A 23,988-nucleotide genomic window follows, 5' to 3' on the forward strand; every position below is an offset into this window, starting at 1 on the left:
AAATAAATATGCATCCATAATTACCTTTATACTAGCTATTATGAAATAAATTTAAATGAAAAATACTTTATTTATGCCTTGTGGGAAATACATTTGGTTGTAGGCTTTAATTTATTTATAATTAAATAAGCTATTTATTTCAACTAATTTTATATTATTTTTTATTTATTTAATATTTATTTAATTTTATGTTGATTTATCATTTAATTTAATAGCATTTTAATTTTTCATTTATTCATTTATTTTATATATTTATTTTTATTATTTACTTTTAAATTGTTCTCATTAAAATTAAAGTGCAATTTCATACATGACCTTTTTTCTTAAAATATGTTGTTGTTTTATATATATATATATATATATATATATATATATATATATATATATATATATATATATATATTTACATATATATATATATACATATATATATATATATATATATATATATATATATATATATATATATATATATATATATATATATATATATATATATATATATATATAATCCTTCTAACCTGTTACTGTCCTAAAATAGGTCCAACGACACAAACTAAACTGTTGTGTGGAAAATCTGCAATGCACATGAAAGCTAAATCAATCCCCGGAGTGTCCAGCAGGTGGCGCTGTTGTACAACCAACCTCCAGCCGCTGTTCATTTAGTTTATATACTGTACTTTCATTTGAACCATTTGGCTCTGAATAAAATGCACTAAATATTGTTACCCCACATATCTCAGATTAAATATCTTTGAAGTTGGCGGCTATTAACTGAGGCTGAATGAATTAGATGTAAATTCTCCTGCTTCACCTTGTGTGACTCATTGTTTTGCAACTCATGACAATAACAATTCAGGACTTCCTTTGGTCTCACAGGGTGGGAATGAATTTCCACAAGAGGCTTGACACAACAGCAGAAAAAGCCGTTATCGAGTTTGAGTTATTACTTCACCCATTGTGATTAGTCAATTTTTTACATTTACTGTCCACATAAAGAGGAAGAATGGCAAAACAGTGAGACACTTACAGATAAACAAGTGTCACATGAACACATCTCTGGAAGTTATTTCTTTGTTGGCTGTTGTGTTGCTATGCATGTACTTCCCTGATGAATTTACGTTGTTAACGGTGTTTCCTGTCTAATTTTTCCCCATGTTTACATACTAGAATAGTACACATTAGTGGGATTTTATATTCTGTTTTCTATTGTTGTCTTTTTTCCCCTTTGACATCAATGTTTTGCGTATTTGTGCTGTTTTCCTTTTTTTTCTTTTTTTTTCATTAATGATTGAAAGTTTTAAATGTATTTTCTGACTTTTACATGCATTTTCCTTAAGAATTTGTCTTGTCTGTATAAATGCCCTGCAAGTTGGGTGTTTTATTGATATATTCGTACTGCTCTTATGTTTTCATGCATTTTGCTGAGTTTTTGACATACAATATATTTATTTTGCACCTTTTGTCTTGTTTGTTGTACTATTATGTGGAAATGTGTTTTCTTGTTGCCAGTTCTGCTGTATTTTCTGTTCTGCAGTGTATTGTGCTTTTACTTATGGTTCTGAAAGTCGGGCTACTGTACAGCACAGAACAAATCGCTAAGAGGGAACTTAATGATTTAAAGGGAACAAAGCTTTGAGGATATAAGCGTCCTCTTGAAACTTGAGAATTATTCTTTAATTTCTATTTTGGCTTCTGTTAAATTACATACTAATGCTGGAACTGAAAAATAAAAGGCTCCTAAACTTGTAAGGAAACTTTGCAGGAATCATCTCACAGCGTCGGCGAGAAAACAAAGCAGATGATCATCAGGAGCACCTACACCTGACTACAATTTCTTCACGTGAATTTTCTGAACTACTGTGTTCTGTGTGGTTGTAGTTTGTAGGTATTTATTTTCTCTTTTAGTTTTCTTTTGTAGTTTTTTTTTTCTTGTTCAGTAAAAATTCCAGATAAAGTTGACTTTTTGAGCAGAATTTTGTAGATATTCATATTTTTTAGTGACTTCTGGGGAATAAGTTTTGTGTTTTGTTGCTAATTTTGTAATGTTTTACATGCAGTCATGTTTTTAACCATAGAGCTCCATATGATATATTTGATACACACAGTTTCTGGTACATTTTATGGTAAAAAAAAAAAAAAAAAACTTTGCTCAGAATCCTGTTGAACCCAATCAGAAACTTGTTTTCTGTCCTCTAATACCAGGATACAGAAGAATACACTGTGATCATTTTTTTTATATAAATGTATTATTTTTTTAAGGGCCAAATAAATATCTGATGATAAAAAAATGGACTTTTCTTACCCAAAGCTGCTCTGCTGGGTAAGAAGGGGTTGGACCTTTATGGGTTCATTCATGAGTTATGCTCTGTACAGCATTTTTGTTCATGCAGGATTTGTTTATAAATGTTTATTTACTTGTTTCATGTGATGTCTTGTTGCCTTTGTGCTGTTGAGGTTGGACTTTCTTTCTAAATTTTGTGTCTTTTTTTGCATGTACATAGGGAAGACTGACTATTGTTGTAACACTATTTGCTTCAAAACTCAATGAATGTTTGAGCTACAGTTCTGAAATTTGTGACTAAACAAACTGAAAATTTCCACTACAAATGACACCAATTTAAAACCCTGCAAGTGCACCATAAATCACCTGCAATGATATAAAAAATTTGTGGTGCTGTTGTGAAAACCTACTGGTGATGTGTCGTTCATGAACAAGCCGGCTCCAATAGTTGATTCTTTGTAGTGACTGAGACTAAGTGATTCCTGTCTAAGATAGCTAAATCTTTAGAAGGAGCAGGGCTTTGCTTTAGTGTGTGCTTCATGCTGTCAATATGAAAAAGACTAAGATCGTACAATGTATAAAGAAGGAAGGGCTTTGTAGAAGACAGAAGCGTACTACAGACCAGGTACACAGAGAGAACTGGAAGCCAGGTTTAAATTACATGTTGGGGAAAAAATAAAGAACTCAGTGACTTTAAAGTGTTAAAAATGTGCAGACTTTGGCCTTTATTTGCTTGCTGTTGTTATGTGTTCAGTAGTCTGTCTAAACATTTTATATAAATTAATATTATTTAATATTAATATTATAAATGAATTTTAAATTAAAAAAGATATTTGAGAGCCCAAAGAGCCGAATCTTTGAAAAGAGCCGAACTTCCCATCACAAGAACCCACTGGGGTAGCTTGTAACACTGGGAGAGATGCAGACAAAACAGGCAAAAAATAAAGCATACGTCATAGAATATGCTTCTAATCGATGTGTATAACAATAAAAGAACAATCCAGAACAATGGGGAACATTTTAGCCACAATTCCTTTGAACTGCCAAATGACTCAAATGTTGTCCCAAGCCTCCATATATTTATTTATTTACATATTTTTCTGATTACCAAAGCATACTGTAAAATTAATAAAACCAATAAATTATTATTATTCTTCTGAGAGTTTATGGTCACAACAATTAAAATAAACTCCAACATTCTCAACCTTTATTAAGCTACATACATATTTGCATAGATTTAGCTTTGTGCTATGTTTTTAAATGTCGGTTTGAACCGGTTTGTAAAGAGTATTGTCCTTTTTTTTTTTTTTACAAATGTCCTGTTAAATGTTGTGAATTTAGCGAAGCTCTCGTTTTTAGTCGGGAATATTAAACCTTACATAAATATACAGTCTAAACATGACTAAAAGACCATTTAATATGATTTTGCTTGTCTATTTGCAAAGTAAAAAGGCTGGTAGTAGGTTTGATTAAGAGTAGAGAGTTCTTGTAGGGGTGCGATTCACTACAGGGGTGCTTATTTCGCCACAACACCTGCTCGTGCTTGAATGCAGCTCGTGTTGAGATATATGATTAATTTGATCAGTTCCTGTTAAGATTTGTGATTTTTTTTTTTTTTTTTTTTTTTGACAACTTCATGTGAAGCGTGAAAACGGGGCGGTTCTCGCGTGGCTCAGAGGAAATAATCACGTTTGAGTGACAACGCAGCTTGTTTTGCCTTTTGCGCGCTCACGAGACGTACACAACTTTTTGTTCCCTGGAAACGTCTCCGTTTGCAAACCGAAGCTCACAGCTGTTGGGTGGACTTCTGACTTAGTTGTCTAACTTCAACCAGCTAACAAGCTAACTAGCCGACCTGAGCTTCCTTCCAGCAGCAGAAGCAGCAAACGACGGTGTGTTTGCGGCTACAACAACCTAAAAGGAAGAGCCTTGGAGGGAGCAGATAGCTCTGAAGGCGAGCACACAAAGCCGACGTGCAACACCTGAAGTTAAATACGAGTTTTGCGTGAAGGTAAATGTGTTTGTTTCCCTTCAAAACAAGACGTTTGGATGTTATTTCGCTAGTTATATAGTCTTAACTGGAAACAACTGGGAGGTTTGTGTGTTTGCCTTTCATTGTGCTGCATTCGCGGTGCAGATTGCGAGTTAAACATCCGCTTTCTGCGGGCACTGAACGCACCAGCGAGGTGCTTTTTCTTCTCCACCCCTCGTGGATGCACGCTCAGTTTTGTGTCAACAGCACCTTTCTTTCCTCATGTCAGGTTGACTAATTGTGCTCATGGCTGTGTGGTGTGTGTTTGCAGAGCACGATGAGCGGAGGAAGAAGCCTGTCATTCCGTAGGAGCCCGGCAGACATGTCCACCAACAGATGATAGCACCATTTCAGACAACGAGGCTGTAAAGCAGGCAGGAAATTGGAGTGAAGCTGAAACCCAGCGGCTTGTGTATGTGTGTGTGAGTGTGTGTGTGTGTGTGTGTGTGTTTGGAAGTGCCTATGGCGGAGTTTGGGGAGGACGGCAGCCAGCCTCCGTTGCATCTTGGGGATACGGCCGTGCCCAGCGACGAGGCAGCGGGGAAGACGCAGTGCGAAGTGTCGGTTCTGAATGGAGACTGTGGGATATCCGAAAAAATGGTCGGTTCGAGATCCCTAGTCACGCCTGGCGGCCAAAGCGGGGTGGAGAACACAAACACGTCTGTCGGACTGGATACTAAATCTGAAATACCCCGCAGGAGCAGCATTATTAAGGTAATCACTGAAGTTATGGCATGCATGTTGGTGCACAAGCCTGCATGGAACAAATCTCTTCTGCTGTCTCATTTACACACATCCTTTCAGCAGCTTTTCTGCAGGGCAGCCTTCTACACCATGCTTTCTTGTAAAATAGGTGTTTCCCACAACAGACGGAGCAGCAATGGGGTCACCAGAACCACATCCTGTATTAAGCTTGGATGCTTTTAAAGAATGTGAACAGCAGAGCTTGTAATCCGTCTGTAATATGCACATCTGAAGAGCCAGGATGTGATTCCCAGTGTGTAGAAACGGATGTTCACGAAGCCTGTAACTAAAAGTACAATAGTCTTTGTCTAATTATAGAAGCTTAAACAAATACAGTGGTATGACGAATTAAGGGAAAAGGCTGAACCCTTCACCCCTGCTATGAAGACATCCAGAAATTGTGTATGTGTGATTAATAATGGAGCAGGACTGTGTTTGCTGCTGTAGTTTTGGTTCATATGTTGTGTCAAATCTGGGCAAACTATTTTAGCATTATATAGCTAGTATCATGCTGCCAACAAGGATGTATGATCCATACCTGCGCCAGAGGACATAACTTTGCAGTGCAGGAGGAAGCAATAGTCCATCCATTATTTAGTAAGGTTAAAAAAAATCTAATTAAAGCCATGTTTGTGTAAGACCAGGTCTTTGAGAGCTATGTTTGTTGTAATTCATGTGGTTTCGGCTGTGTTAGATGTGTTTTTAGTGCATCTAGGCTACTTAAAAATCTCTCTTTATACACTAACATATTACATGGCTTGCTCTGCACATATATAATTTTATTAAGGCTTCATGCAGTTAATGTACAGTAGGCAGCCAGCGAGTCGTCGTCGTCTCTACTTTGCAGATATCCTGATTTAAAGCGTCAACAGAGTGGATCCAACATGGAAGAGATGGACCCACTGAAACTATCAAAGTTCATGACAGCTGATTGCTGGCTTGGTGTATAAAGGTTATGAAAGGCTCTCACAGATGACTAGACTGTTGGCTGTCAGAAACTTGAGCAGTTTCTGCGAACACCGTTGGTTTTTCAGTGAGGCCTGCACTCCCTGTACTTTAATTTGATTTCCAAGTCGATGCAGCTTGTTAACCCTCGAAAGCTTGAAGAAAGACATAATTATATTTCTCATTTTAAAATGGAGAAACATTAGTTGAGCCTTTATCAAAAATGAAAAGATAAAATCTACATAGTACGCGTGTGTACCAAAGTATTGCAGTGCAAAGGATGTCCACCAGGGGCAGAAGCCATGTATTGTATTGTAAACAACAGGGATATGGGAAGGGCTGAACGACGCAGCCAAAAAAGTAAAACCTCAGAATTTTTATCAAACTGAATTCAGTTTATTATTTTTTCCTTTTTTTTAAAATAAAAACACAATTATTGGATGAAAATGTCTGGATGGAGGTCGCCTTTCAGCTGGAGTTTGTGGGCTGCTGCTGTCTAGTTCATCTGATTGGACCAGTGGTTCCCAAGCTTTTTGAGCCACGGCCCCAAACATAACACCCATTAGTGTTCGTCACCCACCCCACACGATGACCGAGTGATTAATCCTGTTATATACCTTTTATAAACTCTCAGAATCTTAATAATTAAAGAGGATAAAGTGGTTTTTGGTGGATTCGGCAACTAAATGCCCTAAAATGAGCTTCTCGTGCAGAGCTTATGTAAAAAACAGATTTTAATTTGGAATCTGTGCTCATTTTGTCATTTATGTATTAAAAAAAAAATCAAAGTTCTAATTTAACCGATTTCTTTAGATAAGATAAACTTTATTTGGACACAATGGCTTTCCATAGACACAAGGTCACAAAGTGCTTCACAACAATTAAAACATAGAAAACCTGCAGCAACAGTATGAATACACAGCAGAGTCTTTTTGGAGCTAAAATACTCGCCTGAACAAATGTTTTTAAGAGGTTTTTAAAAGACACTACTGAATCTAGAGAGCGCAGATCCTGGGGAAGCTCATTCCAGAGACGGGGAGAAACGGCTTCTTTCTGCATTAATGGTTTCATTTTCACAGGCTTTGTAAAAATCCCAAATTTATTTATTGTGGGCTGTAAATGACAATTTACAATCCAATCCAATCATCTGGCGACTTCCACGGGCATCCTGACCTCCACTTTGAGCCACTGGGATGAAGATCAGCATCTCTCACTGTGATCATGTTAGCAGCTAACTTCCAGCTGGGAAGGGTGGCTCACTGTGAATCTGTTCCTTCTTTTGGACAGACACTGTTCGAGCTCCGTTCTGGAGACTCAGAACCGCGGGGCTTTCTGGTGAACTGGACCCCTTTCACACCAGTTTAACCACAACCAAAGCGGGAGCACCGTCCTTGTGGAAATGAGCGGCTTGGAGATGTGGTCCAAACCCAACAATGCATTCAGACGACGGAGCGAATGTCAGCGTGCGCTCAGCTGACTGCAGTCGTTTCTCCCACTTGGCTGCAAGTCTCTGCTTGAGGTGTTGAAGTATATCGACTTTTCTGTCAGCTTTGGTAGAAACGGCCTTTGAACCGATTCTGCAACATGTGCTAGTTGTTCTGAATCGGAACCAAACCAGGTCGTAATGACTGACGATGCATAACCTTCGCTGGAATGAACTCTTACTTCTTCACTGCTGTGTGTGTGTGCTTGGCATTTGTGTCTAAATGGATGATGGGTGGGTAGGGCTGAACCCAGGTTGACCTGCAGAGCTCAAGGAGAGGGTTGGTGGTGATTATCAAAGAGGAAAAAATCCTGAGATTCATTTCAAATGAATGGATTCATCAGCTTAGTTCTTCTCATTAGGAGATGCAGTGGGCTGAGATCGTACATATCAGATGTGATGCACGCGGCTTTAAAGGGTTAAAATGGTTTCAGAGCTTTTGGTAAGAGACTTGGGTGTTGTCATTTTCATGTCTCGGTTGCTGTTTAACAGCTAAAGGAAACATTGTCGTCAATCCACCACTCTTCCTGTGTGTGTGTGTGTGTGTGTTTGATGCGTATTCATTAGGAAATATTCTGTTCTTAATGAAGCATTTAGACTGATTTGTAGGACTCTGCTTCTCTAAAACAGATCCTACTCCCATTTTCTGGCTTTTCTAGATGTTGTGTTCACACTGAATGCAAGACTCTGGGTTATGAATGCTTCAGTATGTGTGGTTATTTAGTAGGGCTGGGCGATATGATGATAGAAAATGTCTATGGTTTCATATGAAGCTCTATCGTTTACACCACAATGAGGTGCTTTACTGCAGTGTTTTACGTCAAGATGGGCTTTACAGCATACTGAAATATATAAACAAACATGGAGGAAGACGGTAGCAGACATGTTTGAGCAGGATAATTCACTAAAAGATGAGCAGCCATCCCAAACTGATGAGCTTGTTCCTAAAAGAGGGAAATTTCTGTCTGGATGCGGTTTGGATATAAAAAGACCGACGTGGAACTGACAACAGACCAGCTCACAGTCCCGACAATGGACTCCGACACAACTAACTCATTTTATCACCTGAGCAAGAATCAGGATAAAGAATAGTCAACGAACAAAAGCTGCTGAAGCAAACTCAAGTGGAGGCGAAAGCTCATAATAAACTCCAGACCAAAGGCTGCAGCAGGTATTTACCTGTGAAACGTCATAGTTCCTGCAGATGGAAGGAGATCACTGCTGCTGTTGCCAAGAACATCTGACACATAACTGATGACTGACACACATTCACACTAACAGTTTTATATCAATATGTATATCGTTATGGATATATAAGATGAGCTGTATGAGGACGTAAGATTTTGTTCGTGTCGCCCAGCCCTATATTTATGTATCCAGGCTTCTGATTCTACATGTAAACTCTGGTCATTGAGGCAGGCTACAATTGTTAGCAGCAGAAAAGGCTCAGAAACCTAGGTACGGTGTTTACGTGCCACCATGTCCCAGTTTCCACCAGAAAGCAGTTTGTGTGTGTGTGCAACATGTAACCAAGATATTTTAAAAGGCTAACTTGTTAATGCTGTAGACGTGCCGATAATTTAAATGCATTTATTCTTAATGGGTTAACCATCAGTGTGTTTAACTTGAGACACTAGTTTAGATATAAATAAGCAGGATAAACAACTGAAGGTGGGTTGATGGAAAGTCGGTGGGAGTTATTTTAGGGAGGGTTGATAAATAAGTCAGCTGTCAATAATAACAAAAATTCTCCATGTTGACTTACACCCATAAATGATTCAGCTCGGTGTGCTGCATCACCATAGCATGTTATTAGAGGAGCACTGTGAATATCACGTACTGCTGGAAAGGAACATGTGACCACAGAAAGTCTCTGCAGTGCATACATGCATTCCTACAGGGACGTAGAGACAGCAGGAAAACAGTCCTGTGTATCGATATTTATACACTATTTGATTCATTATTTTTTGGGGAATTTTTATCGTGCAGACTCTAAAGTTTAACATTTTATTTCAGTTGTGAGTGAAGATGTTGCTTAAGGGTAACAAAGATGATGACACTTCCTCACATTGGCTCAGCTAACAGCATGTTGAAAGCCTTCGAGACATTTTCTGCTGCTACTGTCAGCAGTTCTGTAATGTAAATCTCTCCAGTGCTGCTTTAGTCTTCATATTATTAAGGGAAATTTAAAGAGGGAGCTACTTTTCTGTGTTTACTGTATTAAAGGCATTTTTCAGGAAAATGACTGGAAAGTGTTTGTTGCTTTTAGTTGAGTTTAAGTGTTTTTGTGTCTGTTTAGTCAGCATTATGTGAATTCCATCATGTGAGTTTGGGAATTTCAAGTAGTTCGCAGGAGCTTTGGATTTGCATGACTTGGGTTGAGGATTTCTCAGTATGTAAACACACAAGCATGTTTTACCGTTAAAGCTCATCTTCCGTCTGAGATCTGAATGAAGTTTGTCTGCCTTGTACACATTCTTTAAAAGTAAACATTTTTTTGCCAGCAGGTTTTACAGGAAAGACATTCTTGGCATGATATGGGGGTTGAACTTTGCTGTAACCTCTGCCTGGATATTGATGGGATCATTATTGACATTTTCTCCTTTGTAAACGTCTCTGCGACCTCTCTGAGCACAAGGCCCTACCCTGCTTCCCTGGCCATTTCAGGATAATTTATGTGTGTGAGACGTCGACGTCTGTGAGCTGTATGCTCTGTTGGAATATGGCGGCTGTCCAGACAAGCCTATTTGAATGTACAGGTCCTGACATTTACTTTAGAGGACATAGAGAATTTGTTGTGGGGGATTTATGAACTGTAGTCTTTGTATTTTATTGATTTGGCACTTTTTCTTTTGCCTGTTTTCTTCTTTATCACGCTCGCTTTTCCTTTGTCCACTCTTCTTCATAACACAGATGCATTCACATGCTGATAAAAACACTATAAAATAGTTTAATGTTGGATTTCTTAGCTTTAAATCTCAAGGAAAATGCATTTATGTTTCATAATATATGTGCACAGACTTAACCAATCTGATCACGACTTCAGGTGCAGTGTGGTTTTACTTAGGATGACTGATTTGTTATCGTGTTGTAACATTTTAGTTATTTTATGTTTGCATGAGTTATTTTTATCTTAAGTTATTTTTGTTTTACTAAGACGAGCTTAATGGCTGTAAAGGAAATAAAGCTTTGAGGATTCAACACTCCATTTGACACTTGAGTAATGTCCCTTTACTTTGGTTACTTCTGAGTTACATACTAAAGGCATAACATTTTATCTAATAACTGGAAATGGAGCATTTTGCCGTTTTTAATGACAAAACAAAACTGTATGTATTTTAAAACTAAACAATTACAGCATCTCAAACTTGATGGACTTCCTGTTTTGTCTTTCTAAAGAGAACACCTTTAGGTTTTTTGGTATCTGATCAAACAAAGTAGACTTCTGGAGAGGTGACCGTGAGGTTTAATGAGATCTAGAGCAAAGAATTTCAAGATATTTGATTGGTAATTTATCAACAATTGCGTGGATGTCCTCACCATTTGTACTGCAAATCCATATTTTAAAAAGAAATTAAAAAAACAACTTACTATGGGTGTGACGATATGCTTTTGTCTCAGTTCGGTTCCGTTTTTTTTTTTGGGTGCCGATTCGATTTAAATTGTGATTCTCACAATTCTCCAATATTGCTGATTTTTGTAGATTAAAAACAAAAAAAGCGTTTAAAACTTTTTTTTTTCTAGTCATTGTTCTTCATTTCAATGAGGAAAAAACAACACAGTAGCCAGACCATCATTCTGCTGCTGTAATGCCCAAGTAAAAATATCAATAAAAACATGAAAAATGACAAAAATGTTCTAGTTTATTAATTATATTTATGTGGGGGGAAAAAAAAATCCATTTTAAAATTGTGAAGAAAAAATCCTGATTTCTGATTTTTTTCGATTTGATTTTCCCACCCCTAAGGCTAATGCTGGACAGTATGCGGGGAAACAAGGGAAGCGGGAGTGAGAGGAGAAAAAATGCTAAAGATATAAAACAGTGATGACTGTAAATCTGAAAGAGAGACACCAACCAGTTGCAACGTCTGTTTAAAAAAAGACAAAAAAAAAAGCTTAAAAGAAAACGCCTGCCTTGGTTATAAAACAGAATCATCAGGATCACCCATAAGAGGAAAAACGAGTTCATTTATTTTATTTGCATTTCTGTTAATCTGCTAGAACTCAAAATAGTTTTCCCCTTTTCTTATTTATCTGTTTTTATTTAGATGTACTAAGTAACCAAAACTTTGGGCCTTTTGTGGTTCTCATTTATTCCCCCTTGACATACATTACTGTCATACTTACAATCATCCCTTACATGGGTAGGGCTTTTAGCGAATACATCTACCAGGGGGCAGGGTGGGGTTCTTAAGTCGGTTTCAGATGGTAAACGAGGATGAAGGGGATTATGATAATATTCATTGTCAGAAAATGACATCAAAGGAGGTAGTGTGGTAGATGATGGCGGTCTGTGCAACCATTGAAAACTTTTTTTACTCCACCATTCTTTTTGTGGGTCACACATCGGCTTTACTGCTCAACACTGTTTCTGAGGTTGTACCACAGCCATATCGTTAATGCCGTGCCTTCAGTGTGCTAAGAATTAAGTCATTTTACATGGGCAACATCAGAATGTCTCAACTGAATCTGCTTTGACTCCTCCAGAAACATAGCAGCGGGAGCATCTCACTTCACTTGCAAATCATAAAACATTGGCATTCACACAGCTGAGCTGCTACTCAACACCACAGGGTAGCACATAAAACATGCACACCCAGTCTAGCTGTTTGTGATAGTAGGTAGAAATATTCTTTTTTATATTTTAAAAGCATTGTAAACAGAACATAACTCACCCGGTTTGCCGATGAATCTGCAGCTCTGAATGCTGAGTTCTGATATTACCAGCAGCAACCTCTTGGTTAAAAGTGAAGCCTTTGCAGAAGAGCCAAAAAGACATTTTAGGTGTAATTGGTCAAATTTACTTTCATGAAAACGGTGCTGAGAATCAGTCTTTTAAAAAAAAAAAAAAAAAATCTGTTTAAAAGTAATTTGACATTGAAATTCAGTACAATGAGGGGCATGTCTGTTTGATTGACAGTTACCTGATACCTGGCTGCAAGAAGGCGGAGTGCAGCACAACCTCAGTTTTAAGCTAAGTGTAACTTAGCTTTAAAGCTACAGTAGGTAATCTTGCTCAGACACCTTTTTTTACTCTGGGTGAAGTGGTTCCTCATCCTGATAGTAGTCTGTACATTTTGTTATGATGAACAATAAGAAATATAGTTAGATCCCTCAGTTTACTGTAAATCTGTAAAAACTCTGACCAATCCAAACATTCGGATGGAAATGGAGTTGTTTATTTCTTGTATTTTGTAAGCTTCTTCTCCCGGCTCGCCTCCTCCCCCCTCCCGCATCGCACACCCTGCATATAAATAGTATGTTAGGATGAAAATACAAAGCAGTGAAGAAGAAACTTGGAAGTCAAACGTGGCTGAGAAAATGCAGGAAGGATTTCCCGACCTGGCTCGGGTTATTTTCCTCCTCCCGCTAAACAGCTGAGCCAGAGAAAATTGTTGGTGGAAAAAGCTGCAAGTAGGGGGTGGAGTGTTGGTTGGGCGGGCAGCTAGCCAGACGTGTCTCAGATTATAGATTGGAGGGGGAGGAGCCAAGACATGGTGCCACTTTCAAATCTTGCTAGTTCCCCAACATTACCTACACCAGCTTTAACCAGTCTGCCTTCATTAGCTGGTTAGCTCAGTTAGCTCTTAGCTACAGGCAGCTCAGAGTTTGATATATGTCATTCATCCACCCCCCCCCCCATGCCCTCAGCTCCACCTCTTTGGCCATTTTTGTGTTTTCTGGGAGCGGCAGGATCCATAACAATAGCGACATATGCAATGGCAAATGCCAAGATGGCGACGGTGGAACCTACCCACTGAGTTTCACTTCAACTTTTCAGAAACCTACGGGTGACGTCATGGAGGCTCCGTCCATCTTTTAGAGCGTGCTCTCCAGGACACTAGTCTGCCTGTTATGGAGTATTTTTGTTTGTTTGTTTTTATTATAGTATTGCTGTAAATATGTGTGAGAATTTCCCACGTTCTAAATAAATTTCCCACAGTGAAAAGATGTAATATGGTCAATCCCACATGCCATCAGATGTTCAACTTGTTGCCGAAGATGTTTCAGACTCAACTTCAAAGCCTTCTTGTGTGGGGAAAAAAAACATTTTTGCTTTTATCCCCCAGGAATAATCCCTCTTTGTCCAATTCAGCAAACTGGTTGAGAGGAGATGGACCTATGCCAGAGGAATTCATGCAAAGGAGAATCCATAAAGAAAATGCTCAGTGACCTAAATTTTATTGCTGCCATGATTAAAGACATCATGACAAGCCGTAAGAAATTAAAACAACTTACTCATATGATTTTGATGGATTTTGTGGCATTTCCTTAGCAACACCGCACACAGATGGATGAATATGAGTCACAGCAGGCATGATTTGCGATAACTCGAAGCCAAAATAAGTGTCACATTTTATTACCATTACTACAATTCAATTCAATTCAACTTTATTTATATAGCGTCAAATCACGGCAATGCCATCTCAAGACACTTTACAGACAGAGGGGAAAACATAATGAAGGCCAATTCATAACAGCCTATATAAGGAAACCAACAGATGGAGTTGAGTCCAACTCAATCTCCCATCCTGAGCAAGCACACTGGCAACAGTGGGAAGGAAAAAACTCCCTTTTAACAGGAAGGAAACCTCCGGCAGAACCCGGCTCAGGACAGGCAGCCATCTGCCTCTGCTGTGTGGGGGGAAGAGGACAGAAAGACAACAGACAACAGGAACTGCTACTCCCGGCCAGGGAGACCTGCTGAGACAGGAGACATACATGTTAATGATGCAACACTGTTATGGGGGGGTAAAAGAAAGAGATAAAGAGAAAAAGAAAGAAGCTCAGTGTATCAGGAAATGTCCCTCAGCAGTCTAAACCTATAGCAGCATAACTAAGGGATGCTAACCATCCCTAGCTATAGGACTTATCAAAAAGATACGTCTTCAGCCTAGTCTTAAAGGTGGGGAGGGTGTCTGCTTCCCTAACACTAACTGGGAGCTAATTCCATAAGAGAGGGGCCTCATAACCAAAGGCTCTGCCTCCTGCTCGGCTCTTTGAGACTCTAGGAACCACAAGTAAGCCTGCAGTCTGCGAACGAAGTACTCTACTTGGTATATAAGGAACAATGGTGCCTGGTTGTGGAGGGCTTTATATGTAAGGAGAAGGATTTTAAATTCTATTCTAGATTCAACAGGCAGCCAATGAAGAGAGGCTAAAACTGGAGAAATATGATCTCTCATGCTGGTTCTGGTCAGGACTCTGGCTGCAGAATTCTGGATCAGCTGAAGGCTTTTCAGGGCATATTTAGGACAGCCCAGTAATAGAGAGTTACAGTAATCTAGTCTCGAAGTAACAAAAGCGTGAACCAGTTTTTCTGCATCACTCCGAGACAGAATGTCCCTAATTTTGGCTATATTACGTAAATGAAAGAAGGCTGTTTTAGTAACCTGCTTAATATGTGGGCCAAAGGACAGGTCAGGGTCAAATATTACTCCAAGGTTTCTCACTGTAGCACTGGAAGCTAAAGTAATGCCATCCAGGTTCATTACAAAACTGGAAAATTTAGCTCTGAGTTTTTCAGATCCAACGAGAATTACTTCAGTCTTATCTGAGTTTAAGTCTTGCCCCCAAGTCTTTATGTCTATGAGACAATTTTGTAGCCTATTGGGCTGATTTGTTTCATCTGGTTTAAAGGATAAGTATAGTTGAGTATCATCTGCATAACAATGAAAGTTTATTCCATGCTGTCTAATAATTTTGACTAAAGGGAGCATATATAGCGTGAAGAGTATTGGTCCAAGTACAGAACCTTGAGGAATTCCATGACTTACTGTAGTTTGGGAGGAGGACTTGTCATTTACATGAACAAACTGAAGTCTATCAGATAAATATGATTTAAACCAGCTTAACGCTGTACCTGTAATTCCAATCACCTGTTCTAGTCTTTGTAACAGAATGTTATGATCAACTGTATCAAATGCAGCACTAAGATCAAGCAAGATAAGTACGGACACAAGTCCTTTGTCTGAGGCCATAAGAAGGTCATTAGTAACTTTCACCAATGCTGTCTCAGTACTATGATGAGCTCTAAATCCTGACTGAAACTCCTCGCATAAATTATTTCTGCTCAGGTGGGCATGTAGCTGAGCTGAAACTATTTTCTCCAGAATTTTGGACATAAACGGGAGGTTAGATATAGGTCAATAATTTGCTATCACCTCTGGATCCAGAGATTGCTTTTTAAGTAAAGGCTTGATTACAGCAGTTTTAAATGATTGTGGTACATATCCTGTCACTAAAGACATATTGATAAGATTTAGTAGTGATGTATTAATTAAAGGGAAAATGTCCTTAAAGAGGCTCGTTGGGAGAGGGTCTAAGATACAGGTGGATGGTTTAGATTAAGCTATTTTAGTTAATTCAGAGGGTTGGACAGGACAGAAACTATTTAGACACAAGTCAGATCCTGGTTCAAAGGATGCTTCGGAGACCACAACAGGCTCAACATTATAGGTAGAAGGAAGAGTATTGTGAATTTGATCTCTAATAGTGTCAATTTTATTCCTGAAAAAATACATGAAATCATCACAGCTAAGTGAGAAAGGAATACATGGCTCCACAGCGCTCCGGCTCCTAGTAAGCCTGGCTACAGTGCTGAAAAGAAACCGAGGGTTGTTTTTGTTTTCCTCTATCAATGATGAATAATAAGCTGTTCTTGCCGTACGTAAGGCTTTTTTGTATACGCTTAAACTTTCTTTCCAGGTTAAGTGAGACTCCTCTAGTCCTGATGAACGCCATCTGTTTTCCAAACGCCTTGATGCCTGTTTTAGAGCTCGAAGCTGGGAATTAAACCAGGGAGCCTTCATAATCTTACCTAATTTCTTCTTCTTTAGGGGAGCAACATTATCCAAGGTTGTACGCATTGAAGCTGTTATAGTATCAGCATGTTGATCAATCTGAGCAGGAGTAAGGCTTAAAGGGGGACTCTCAGTCATGCTAACACATGGTAGATGTGAAAAAATTGATTCAATTGATTGTTTAAATTTTGTAATATTATTGTCTGATAAACATCTACTATAGTAGAATTTATTTTTGGTCAGTGAGTAATCAAATAAAGTGAATTCAAAGGTTAACAAGAAGTGATCGGACAAGACAGGGTTTTGAGGAAATACTTTGAGCTTATCAGTCTCAATACCATATGTTAGAACAAGATCAAGAGTGTGACCATGAGAGTGAGTGGCTCCATTGACATTTTGTGAAAACACAATTGAGTTTAGAATAGAGCTAAAGGAAATGTTTAAACTATCATTTTCAACGTCAACATGAATATTAAAATCACCTAGTACAATGACCTTATCAGTAGTCAGCACTAACTCAGACAAGAGATCAGAGAATTCGGTCAGAAACTCGGAGTAAGGTCCAGGTGGGCGATACACTAATGCTAAAAGGAGCGGTTTCTCTGAATTCCATTTTGGATGAGATAAATTTAATGTCAGGAATTCAAAGGATTTATAGTTAGTTTTGTGCTTAGGATTAATTAAAAATTCTGACTTAAAAATAGCTGCAACACCTCCTCCTCTGCCTGTAGTTCTAGGAATGTGAAAGTTTAAATAGTTAGCTGGCGTAGCTTCATTAATACTAACATAATCCTCTTGCTGTAACCAGGTTTCCGTAAGACAGAATAAATCAATGTGGTGATCACCTATCAAGTCATTGACTAATAAAGACTTATTTGGGAGGGATCTAATATTCAGTAGGCCACACTTTATTGTCTTATTTTCAGATTTTATTAGATCCATTGTTTTTATTTTTATGAGGTTTTCACGATTAACCCCAGAAGTATTTTTGTGTTGTTTAATTCTTACTGCTGGGGAGTTGTATAAGGTCGGAATGGGGTTTTGGGTGGGCGGCGGCAGGTGGGAAGCTGTAGAAAAGTGTGTAGGACTACAATTCTGCCTCCTGGTCCCAACCCAACCCAACTACAAGCAGTGTCAGAGCTTCATGTCACGATTGACAGAGTATTTACAAATATGATGCCAACCCAGTGTAATGGAGACATGAAGAAAGCAAAGACCAAAATCAATTTTATGTACGGATTGAGATATTTGAGACTTGGAAAGTCACGACAGCAGCAGCTGTTTGAATGTTGCATTTAGATGGTTGTTGTGAAGGTTTGGACCAGTAGAAACAGTGTAAATACCAGTGTAAATGCATACCTGAGGCAGAGTTGTCAAGCTGCTTCTCTGAACTGATGGGTGGATGTGGTTGGGAGGCTTACCACATCGCCGTAGTAACTACCTGATGACTGTTGCTATGCATATTCCTGTGAGCGCATGCTTACTGAAAGAACATCTGAAACCCAACAAACCTGTCCTCTGAATTTACATTCACTTCATGCATCCTTCATTGATCCATCATGTGCTGTTTCTATATCTATAAATCTGTTTAATTGGAACCATTTTAGTCTTTTAAAAGTTGGACTTGAACTTCTTGGGAGGGCGACGTGCCCCCCTAACACTTGTTTCCATGTTGACTGCGGAATTGATACATTTGGAGCTTGCTGTACTTTTTTTTTTTTTTTTAAAGTTCTCTTTACAGACGTGAAGATTTGTGATTCTTTGCAGATTTGTGGCTGTTCTTTACCCGCTTGTTTTTCTTCAGTTAATTTGGTTCAAAGCTGAAGCAGAAACTGCTGCATTTGTGCAGGAAGTCGGTTTCCTACCACATTACTGGGTGTTGTACCTCGACCGTGGGGAAACTAGATTTAGTACAATTTCAGTTTGTTAATACTAGGGGTGTCACGATTCTCCAAATCCTCCATTTGATTTGATTTGGTTTTCGGTTTTAGGGTCATGACTCAATTAGACTTTTTCTCTTTTTCTTACAACACATAGACCTCTGACATTTTTAGACTCGTCTATGATCATTTGTTTTCATTAACTTTAGTAAAGTAAATCTTATGTCAAAAGATGGTCTACATTTAAGTGATGCAGTTTTAATTATTCTTGTGTAATGTATCACATTAGACATTTGTGGTCAAATTTAAAATGAATTTATTTACAATATAAACAAATAAAGATAACAATCTTGTCCTCAGTCAAGGTAAAAAAAACAACGAAATGACAAAAATGAGAAGTCACAGAGGGTGCCTGCCATCTAGTGACTCTTTTTGGTTTTACGCAAAATAGCAATGTGCAATAAAAATAAATAAATAAATGTATAATAGTCACGTTCAACGCCAATTCGAATAAGGCTGCAGGTCTGCTGGTATAAATAACCCTATAGCATTAGTTATAGCTTTCGCAGGAGCTGAGGTCTGTGGAAGCTTTATTGCAAATGAGGATGGAATAGTTGGCTGGTCCAGTGATGCTTTCCTGGTTGTCAAATCTAAACCTTTGTGATGCCGGCAAATGTGTCCTGCCAGATTTGTAGTGTGTCCCGTCTTGTGGACAACGCGAACGTTGTCCACATAACTCGACGGGAACGCAAAATAGTCCCACACAGGTGATTTAGGTTAAGCAGGAGCAGCTTGAAGCTCCGGTGCCGTGTCTCCTTTATCGACACTTGCCATGGTGTCATAAACTGCGGGTTAGCTAACGAGTAGCGTCGGCTACAACACGCATCGACTTCATGTGCTTTAACTTGTTTGCACACCTCCTGAATGTATGTCTATCAAACCAATCACTGTTGTAGATGGGAGAGGGAATGGGGAAACACATGCACACACACACAAATACACAAAAATCTTCTTTCATTTAAATGCTCGAGATCATGATGTAATTTCGATAGATTATGATGAAACATTGAAATCATGACACCCCTAATTAATACATAAGTGTTATTCAAAAGTCAGATTTTAGTCAGACTTACACAAGAATTAGATTTTCTGACATGTTTAGCCTTTGTACATCTACTGCTATTGTGGTTACCTTTGTGAGGTTTGTTAAATACAAGCACCTCCAAACTTGTATAACCTAGTCAATACAGCAGAACTGTCGTGTGATACCTTTCCTCTCTCCAGATGCCATGTGTAGAAAGCTTGTCGGATGCTCCCGAACCTTACCGCCACCAGTTTATTGAGGCTCCGCCTCTCTCTTGGTCGCTGCACTCTGCATGCTATGTGCATGTGCAGAGCAGATGTCTGACAGCAGAGTAACCTACTGTTGCTGTGCTTCTGGAGGCAGTGGTGCAGGTTTAATTAAGAGATTTTCCCTTCCATGTAAAACAATGTTGTTGTCGGCATTTTGAAGGCGTAACGCCGATGATACAGCTGTATCAGGCCACCACGGCCGAGGCAATGAAGAGGAAACTGAAACTGTGTAAATTTCCTAAAGTACTCTGTGGTATGTGTGCATTTAAATGACCTTTCAGTTGCTTATTATGAGGCAGTTCAGCATAGCTTTAATAAATGAATGAAGTCAGTCATTGATGAATTAGAAACGTGTTCTGTGTGGGTGTCCAGTTGAAGCAGCAGTAATGAGCCAGTGGTTACAGTTTTCTTTCCACCTCATATCTCACCTCAGATCCTGTCAAATAAATTGGATCTCTTCATTTCCATTTCCACGTTTTCTTTTCTCCTCTTTTCGTCACAGCATTGGTAGGAGATGAAAACAATCTGTCTGTTAAAAAGGGAAACAGTGTGTTGCTGATTATGATGGAGTCTGAGCAAGTTCTCCATGGGCATAACTATAATGCATATAATTATTTATTCAGGTCAAGGCATGTCAGAGAATATAAAACACAAAACTGATGTTTGTGTTTTCATGCCTGCTGGTAGTCGTGGCCAGAAGCATGTTGTTTTTAGATTATTTTCCCCTGTGTTTGTCTCATAAATGTGATATTATTATTATTATTATTATTATTTTTGTTGTTTATTATTATTATTATTTTATGACTCAGGAGAATTTACTCTGACTTTTCAAATTGGAAAAGTTATTGGAACTTTAACATTGTGTAAACTGATGACAGCTCTGAAATTAACTTTATAATGGAATAAAGTGATAACATGTTGACATTATACATCTGAAAAGACAAAGTACAGTCAACAACATTTTTCAGAGTTTGAGTACTTAACACTTGAGTACTTGTTCAGATCAAATCAAATAAAACTTTATTTGTATTGCACTTTTCGTGCTTAAAAACAATACAAAGTGCTTTACATAACAAAACAAAACACAATTTACATCAAAATGGATAAAAACACACACATACACCCATAGTCCCCTTTCACCCACCCACAACCACCCTCACCCATGCCCTATTAGCCCCTATAACAGTTAAAAGAAGATGAATGGCCAGGTACATATGTACCAGATGTGCACAAGATAAGGAAACGATATCCTCCGGGTGCCTCTACTCAAAGGGTGCCTCTTGTTGATACCACGTACCAAAATGAGTACTAATAAATCCCATTCAGTTGTTTCTGAATAACTAATGATAAAAAAATCTAAATGTAAGGCTTAAAACCTAAGAGAAACATCATAAATAACGACAATAAATAGTTTTTTAGTTATATAATAATTACTTCTATAATAAAATTGTTTGTTACTTCTTGGCAGGAAGTAACAAACAATTCTTCACAGATACATTTTTTTCTTCCAAACTGATTAAATAAAAAATCATCGAACAGTAAAGTGATATTTGTTTTTTCAGTGTCTAGACAGACAGACTGTAATTTTCTGATTGGTTAAAGCTCAGAAAAGCAAGGCAACAAGTTATTGTTTGATGCATCAGTGAGTTGTGTTGACATGAACTCTGCATCATCCAGTCCTGTTCTCCAGTTTCCTGTTGTGGCGTTCCAGCTTTAGCTAATGTTACAATGTTGAGATATTAAACTGGGACATTTCAAAGTGTTGCACTTGTGACATGTGAATGAAATCACATCCAAGCCTTTTACCTAGCAAGTTAGAACAATCTGAGCATCTGGTAAATCTCTGTGTATTACTGGAGTTTTCACTGGGTGCCTTTCATGTCATCCTTGTGTTACTTACATAAACCAGAGATGAGGAGAGGAGCGACCGTGCTGGCGGAGGCAGAGCAGGTTATAACAACTGTAACCGCTGGTATGTGGAGCTTTATCTGACAGTAAAACATGTCTCTGGGAGGATTTTTCTTTTTCTGCGGTTAGTTTATGGCGATTTTCTACTCAAGAAAGTTGGAGAGTTTAATCACAAGATCTTTAGTTTTGTGTTGGATTATTGAGAGGACACCATTTTAATCAGAACTTCTTTTTTTTTTTTTTAAATAAAGACCCAAAAGTATTCTGCCTTATTCATTTATGCTACAAGTGCCTTTCAGCTAAACCACCTCATAGACTCTTCTGAGATTTGATGCATCGCCGTATTTCAGGTTCGCCAATATACACAAATGTTAGTTATTTCGTGGTTAGGTCCAACAGAAAGGTTGTCACTGCCGTGCTACATTCAACAACATAGAGCTACTAATTCTAAAACCTTTTTGAGCCATGACACCCAAGATAACTGTTTGATTTATTATATGGGTCATCTTGCAGCCATCCTCTAAATGTGCAACTTAAAAAATGTCAGAATCTCATAAATAAAAAGGATAAAGTGAGTTTAGTGGATATGGTTCATTGCTGTGTCAAGGATCTACATGCCCCAAGTCAGATTTCTGATATTAGATCAGAGTAGATTAAACTTTGTCATTACATACGTGCAAGTACAATGCAACAAAACACAGTTGATATCTAACCAATAAGCAACAAGTGTAAAATATACATTATTTACAGTATGTACAAGTGTGTACTTTACAGCTGTGGCATAAAGTGATTGTCACAGCATACATATTTAAGTACTATGAGCATATAATACAGATGGGTATGTGCCTTAAATATACATCTAATGTTAGCAGATGCTATTAACATAATTACAGCTGTTTTGTACAGGTCTAATATTACCTTAAACACTAGTGGAATGGGCATTAAATAGTGTTAGCAATATTGAGTAGCAGGCTAACTAAGTAGATGGTGAAGTGGAGGGGGTGATGCAATATTCAGTTCATAGTATTCAGACAGTTTGGGGTTGGTGTGATGGGATGTAGGGTGTTATGAGGTAAGTCAGTGGGGAGTAGAGTTCAGCAGGGAGACAGCCCTGGGGAAAAAGCTGTTTCTTAGCCTGCTTGTCTTCGTCTTGAGGCTCCTGAAGCGCCTGCCAGATGGCAAGAGTGCAAACAGTCCATGTGCAGGGTGGGAGGAGTCTTTAAGGATGCTATGAGCTTGATGCAGACGGCGTTTCCTCTGGACGTCCTCAAGGGCTGAAAGTGGAGTCCCTGTGATGCGCTGGGTGGTTTTCACCTGCCGCTGCAGTGCCTTGCAATCTGAGACAGAGCGGTGTCCATACCAAACTGACACGGCTGGTCAGGATGCTCTTGATCGCACACTGATAAAAGTTCACCAGGATGGCTGAAGACGGATGGTGTTTCTTCAGCGTCCTTAGGCAGAAGAGGTGCTGGTGAGCCTTTTTTGCAAGGCTGGAGGTCTTGGTGGTCCAAGTCAAGTCCTCCGAGATGTGGATCCCCAGGAACTTGAACCTGGAGACATGCTCGACTGCCATCCCGTTGATGTGAATGGGGGCATGTGTGTGTCCTCCCTCCCTCCTGAAGTCCACGATTAGCTGCTTGGTCTTGCTGGTGTTAAGGAGCAGGTTGTTGTTTGTGCACCACATGGCCAGATGTTGCACCTCCTCTCTGTAGGCCGACTAATTGTTTTTGCTGATTAGGCCAATCACCATGGTGTCGTCAGCAAACTTGGAGTTGAATCCATATACAGGCTTGCAGTCATGGGTGAAGAGGGAGTACAGGAATGGGCTCCACACGCAGCCCTGTGGTACGCCTTTGGTGTTGAGGTTGATGGTGGTGGAGCAGATGTTGCCTGACCTTACATGCTGGGGCCTGTTGGTCAGAAAGTCTGGTATCCAGAAGCAGGGTGGGGATGGTGATACCCAGGTCTCCAAGTTTAGTGGTTAACTTTGAGGGTCTGATAGTGTTGAATGCTAAGCTGAAGTCCACAAACAGCATCCGTGCGTATGTGTTGGTGTTGTCCAGATTTGCTGTCGAGACTGCATCTTCTGTGCTCCTATTGCTGTGGTAGGCAAACAGATGTGAGTCCAATGTGGTTGGGAGACAGCTCTTCAGATGCAACAGAACTAGCCGCTCAAAGCACTTCATCACAGTGGGTGTGAGTGCAACTTGGCCGGTAGTCATTCAGGCATGCTGAGTTGGAGTGCTTTGGTACCGGTACAATAGAGGTGGATTTGAGGCATGCTGGCACAGCTGCTTGGGAAAGGGACAGGCTGAAGATGTCTGTGAAGACCTCCG

At 39.0% G+C, this 23,988-nt stretch overlaps 1 protein-coding gene across 1 annotated transcript in view; it reads left to right on the forward strand.

Moving 5' to 3' along the window:
• The first annotated feature begins 4,160 nt into the window (after positions 1-4,160).
• Positions 4,161-23,988, forward strand: part of plcl2 (phospholipase C like 2) — a 57,750-nt gene continuing 37,922 nt past the window's right edge. The window contains exons 1-2 of the mRNA XM_079240699.1: positions 4,161-4,295; positions 4,588-5,030. Coding sequence (XP_079096825.1) covers positions 4,779-5,030 — 252 coding nt within the window. The 5' untranslated portion in view covers positions 4,161-4,295; positions 4,588-4,778. The remainder of the gene's footprint in view (positions 4,296-4,587; positions 5,031-23,988) is intronic.

This window comes from Telmatherina bonti (assembly GCF_933228915.1).
Source record: "Telmatherina bonti genome assembly, chromosome: 5".
Lineage (NCBI taxonomy): Eukaryota > Metazoa > Chordata > Actinopteri > Atheriniformes > Telmatherinidae > Telmatherina > Telmatherina bonti.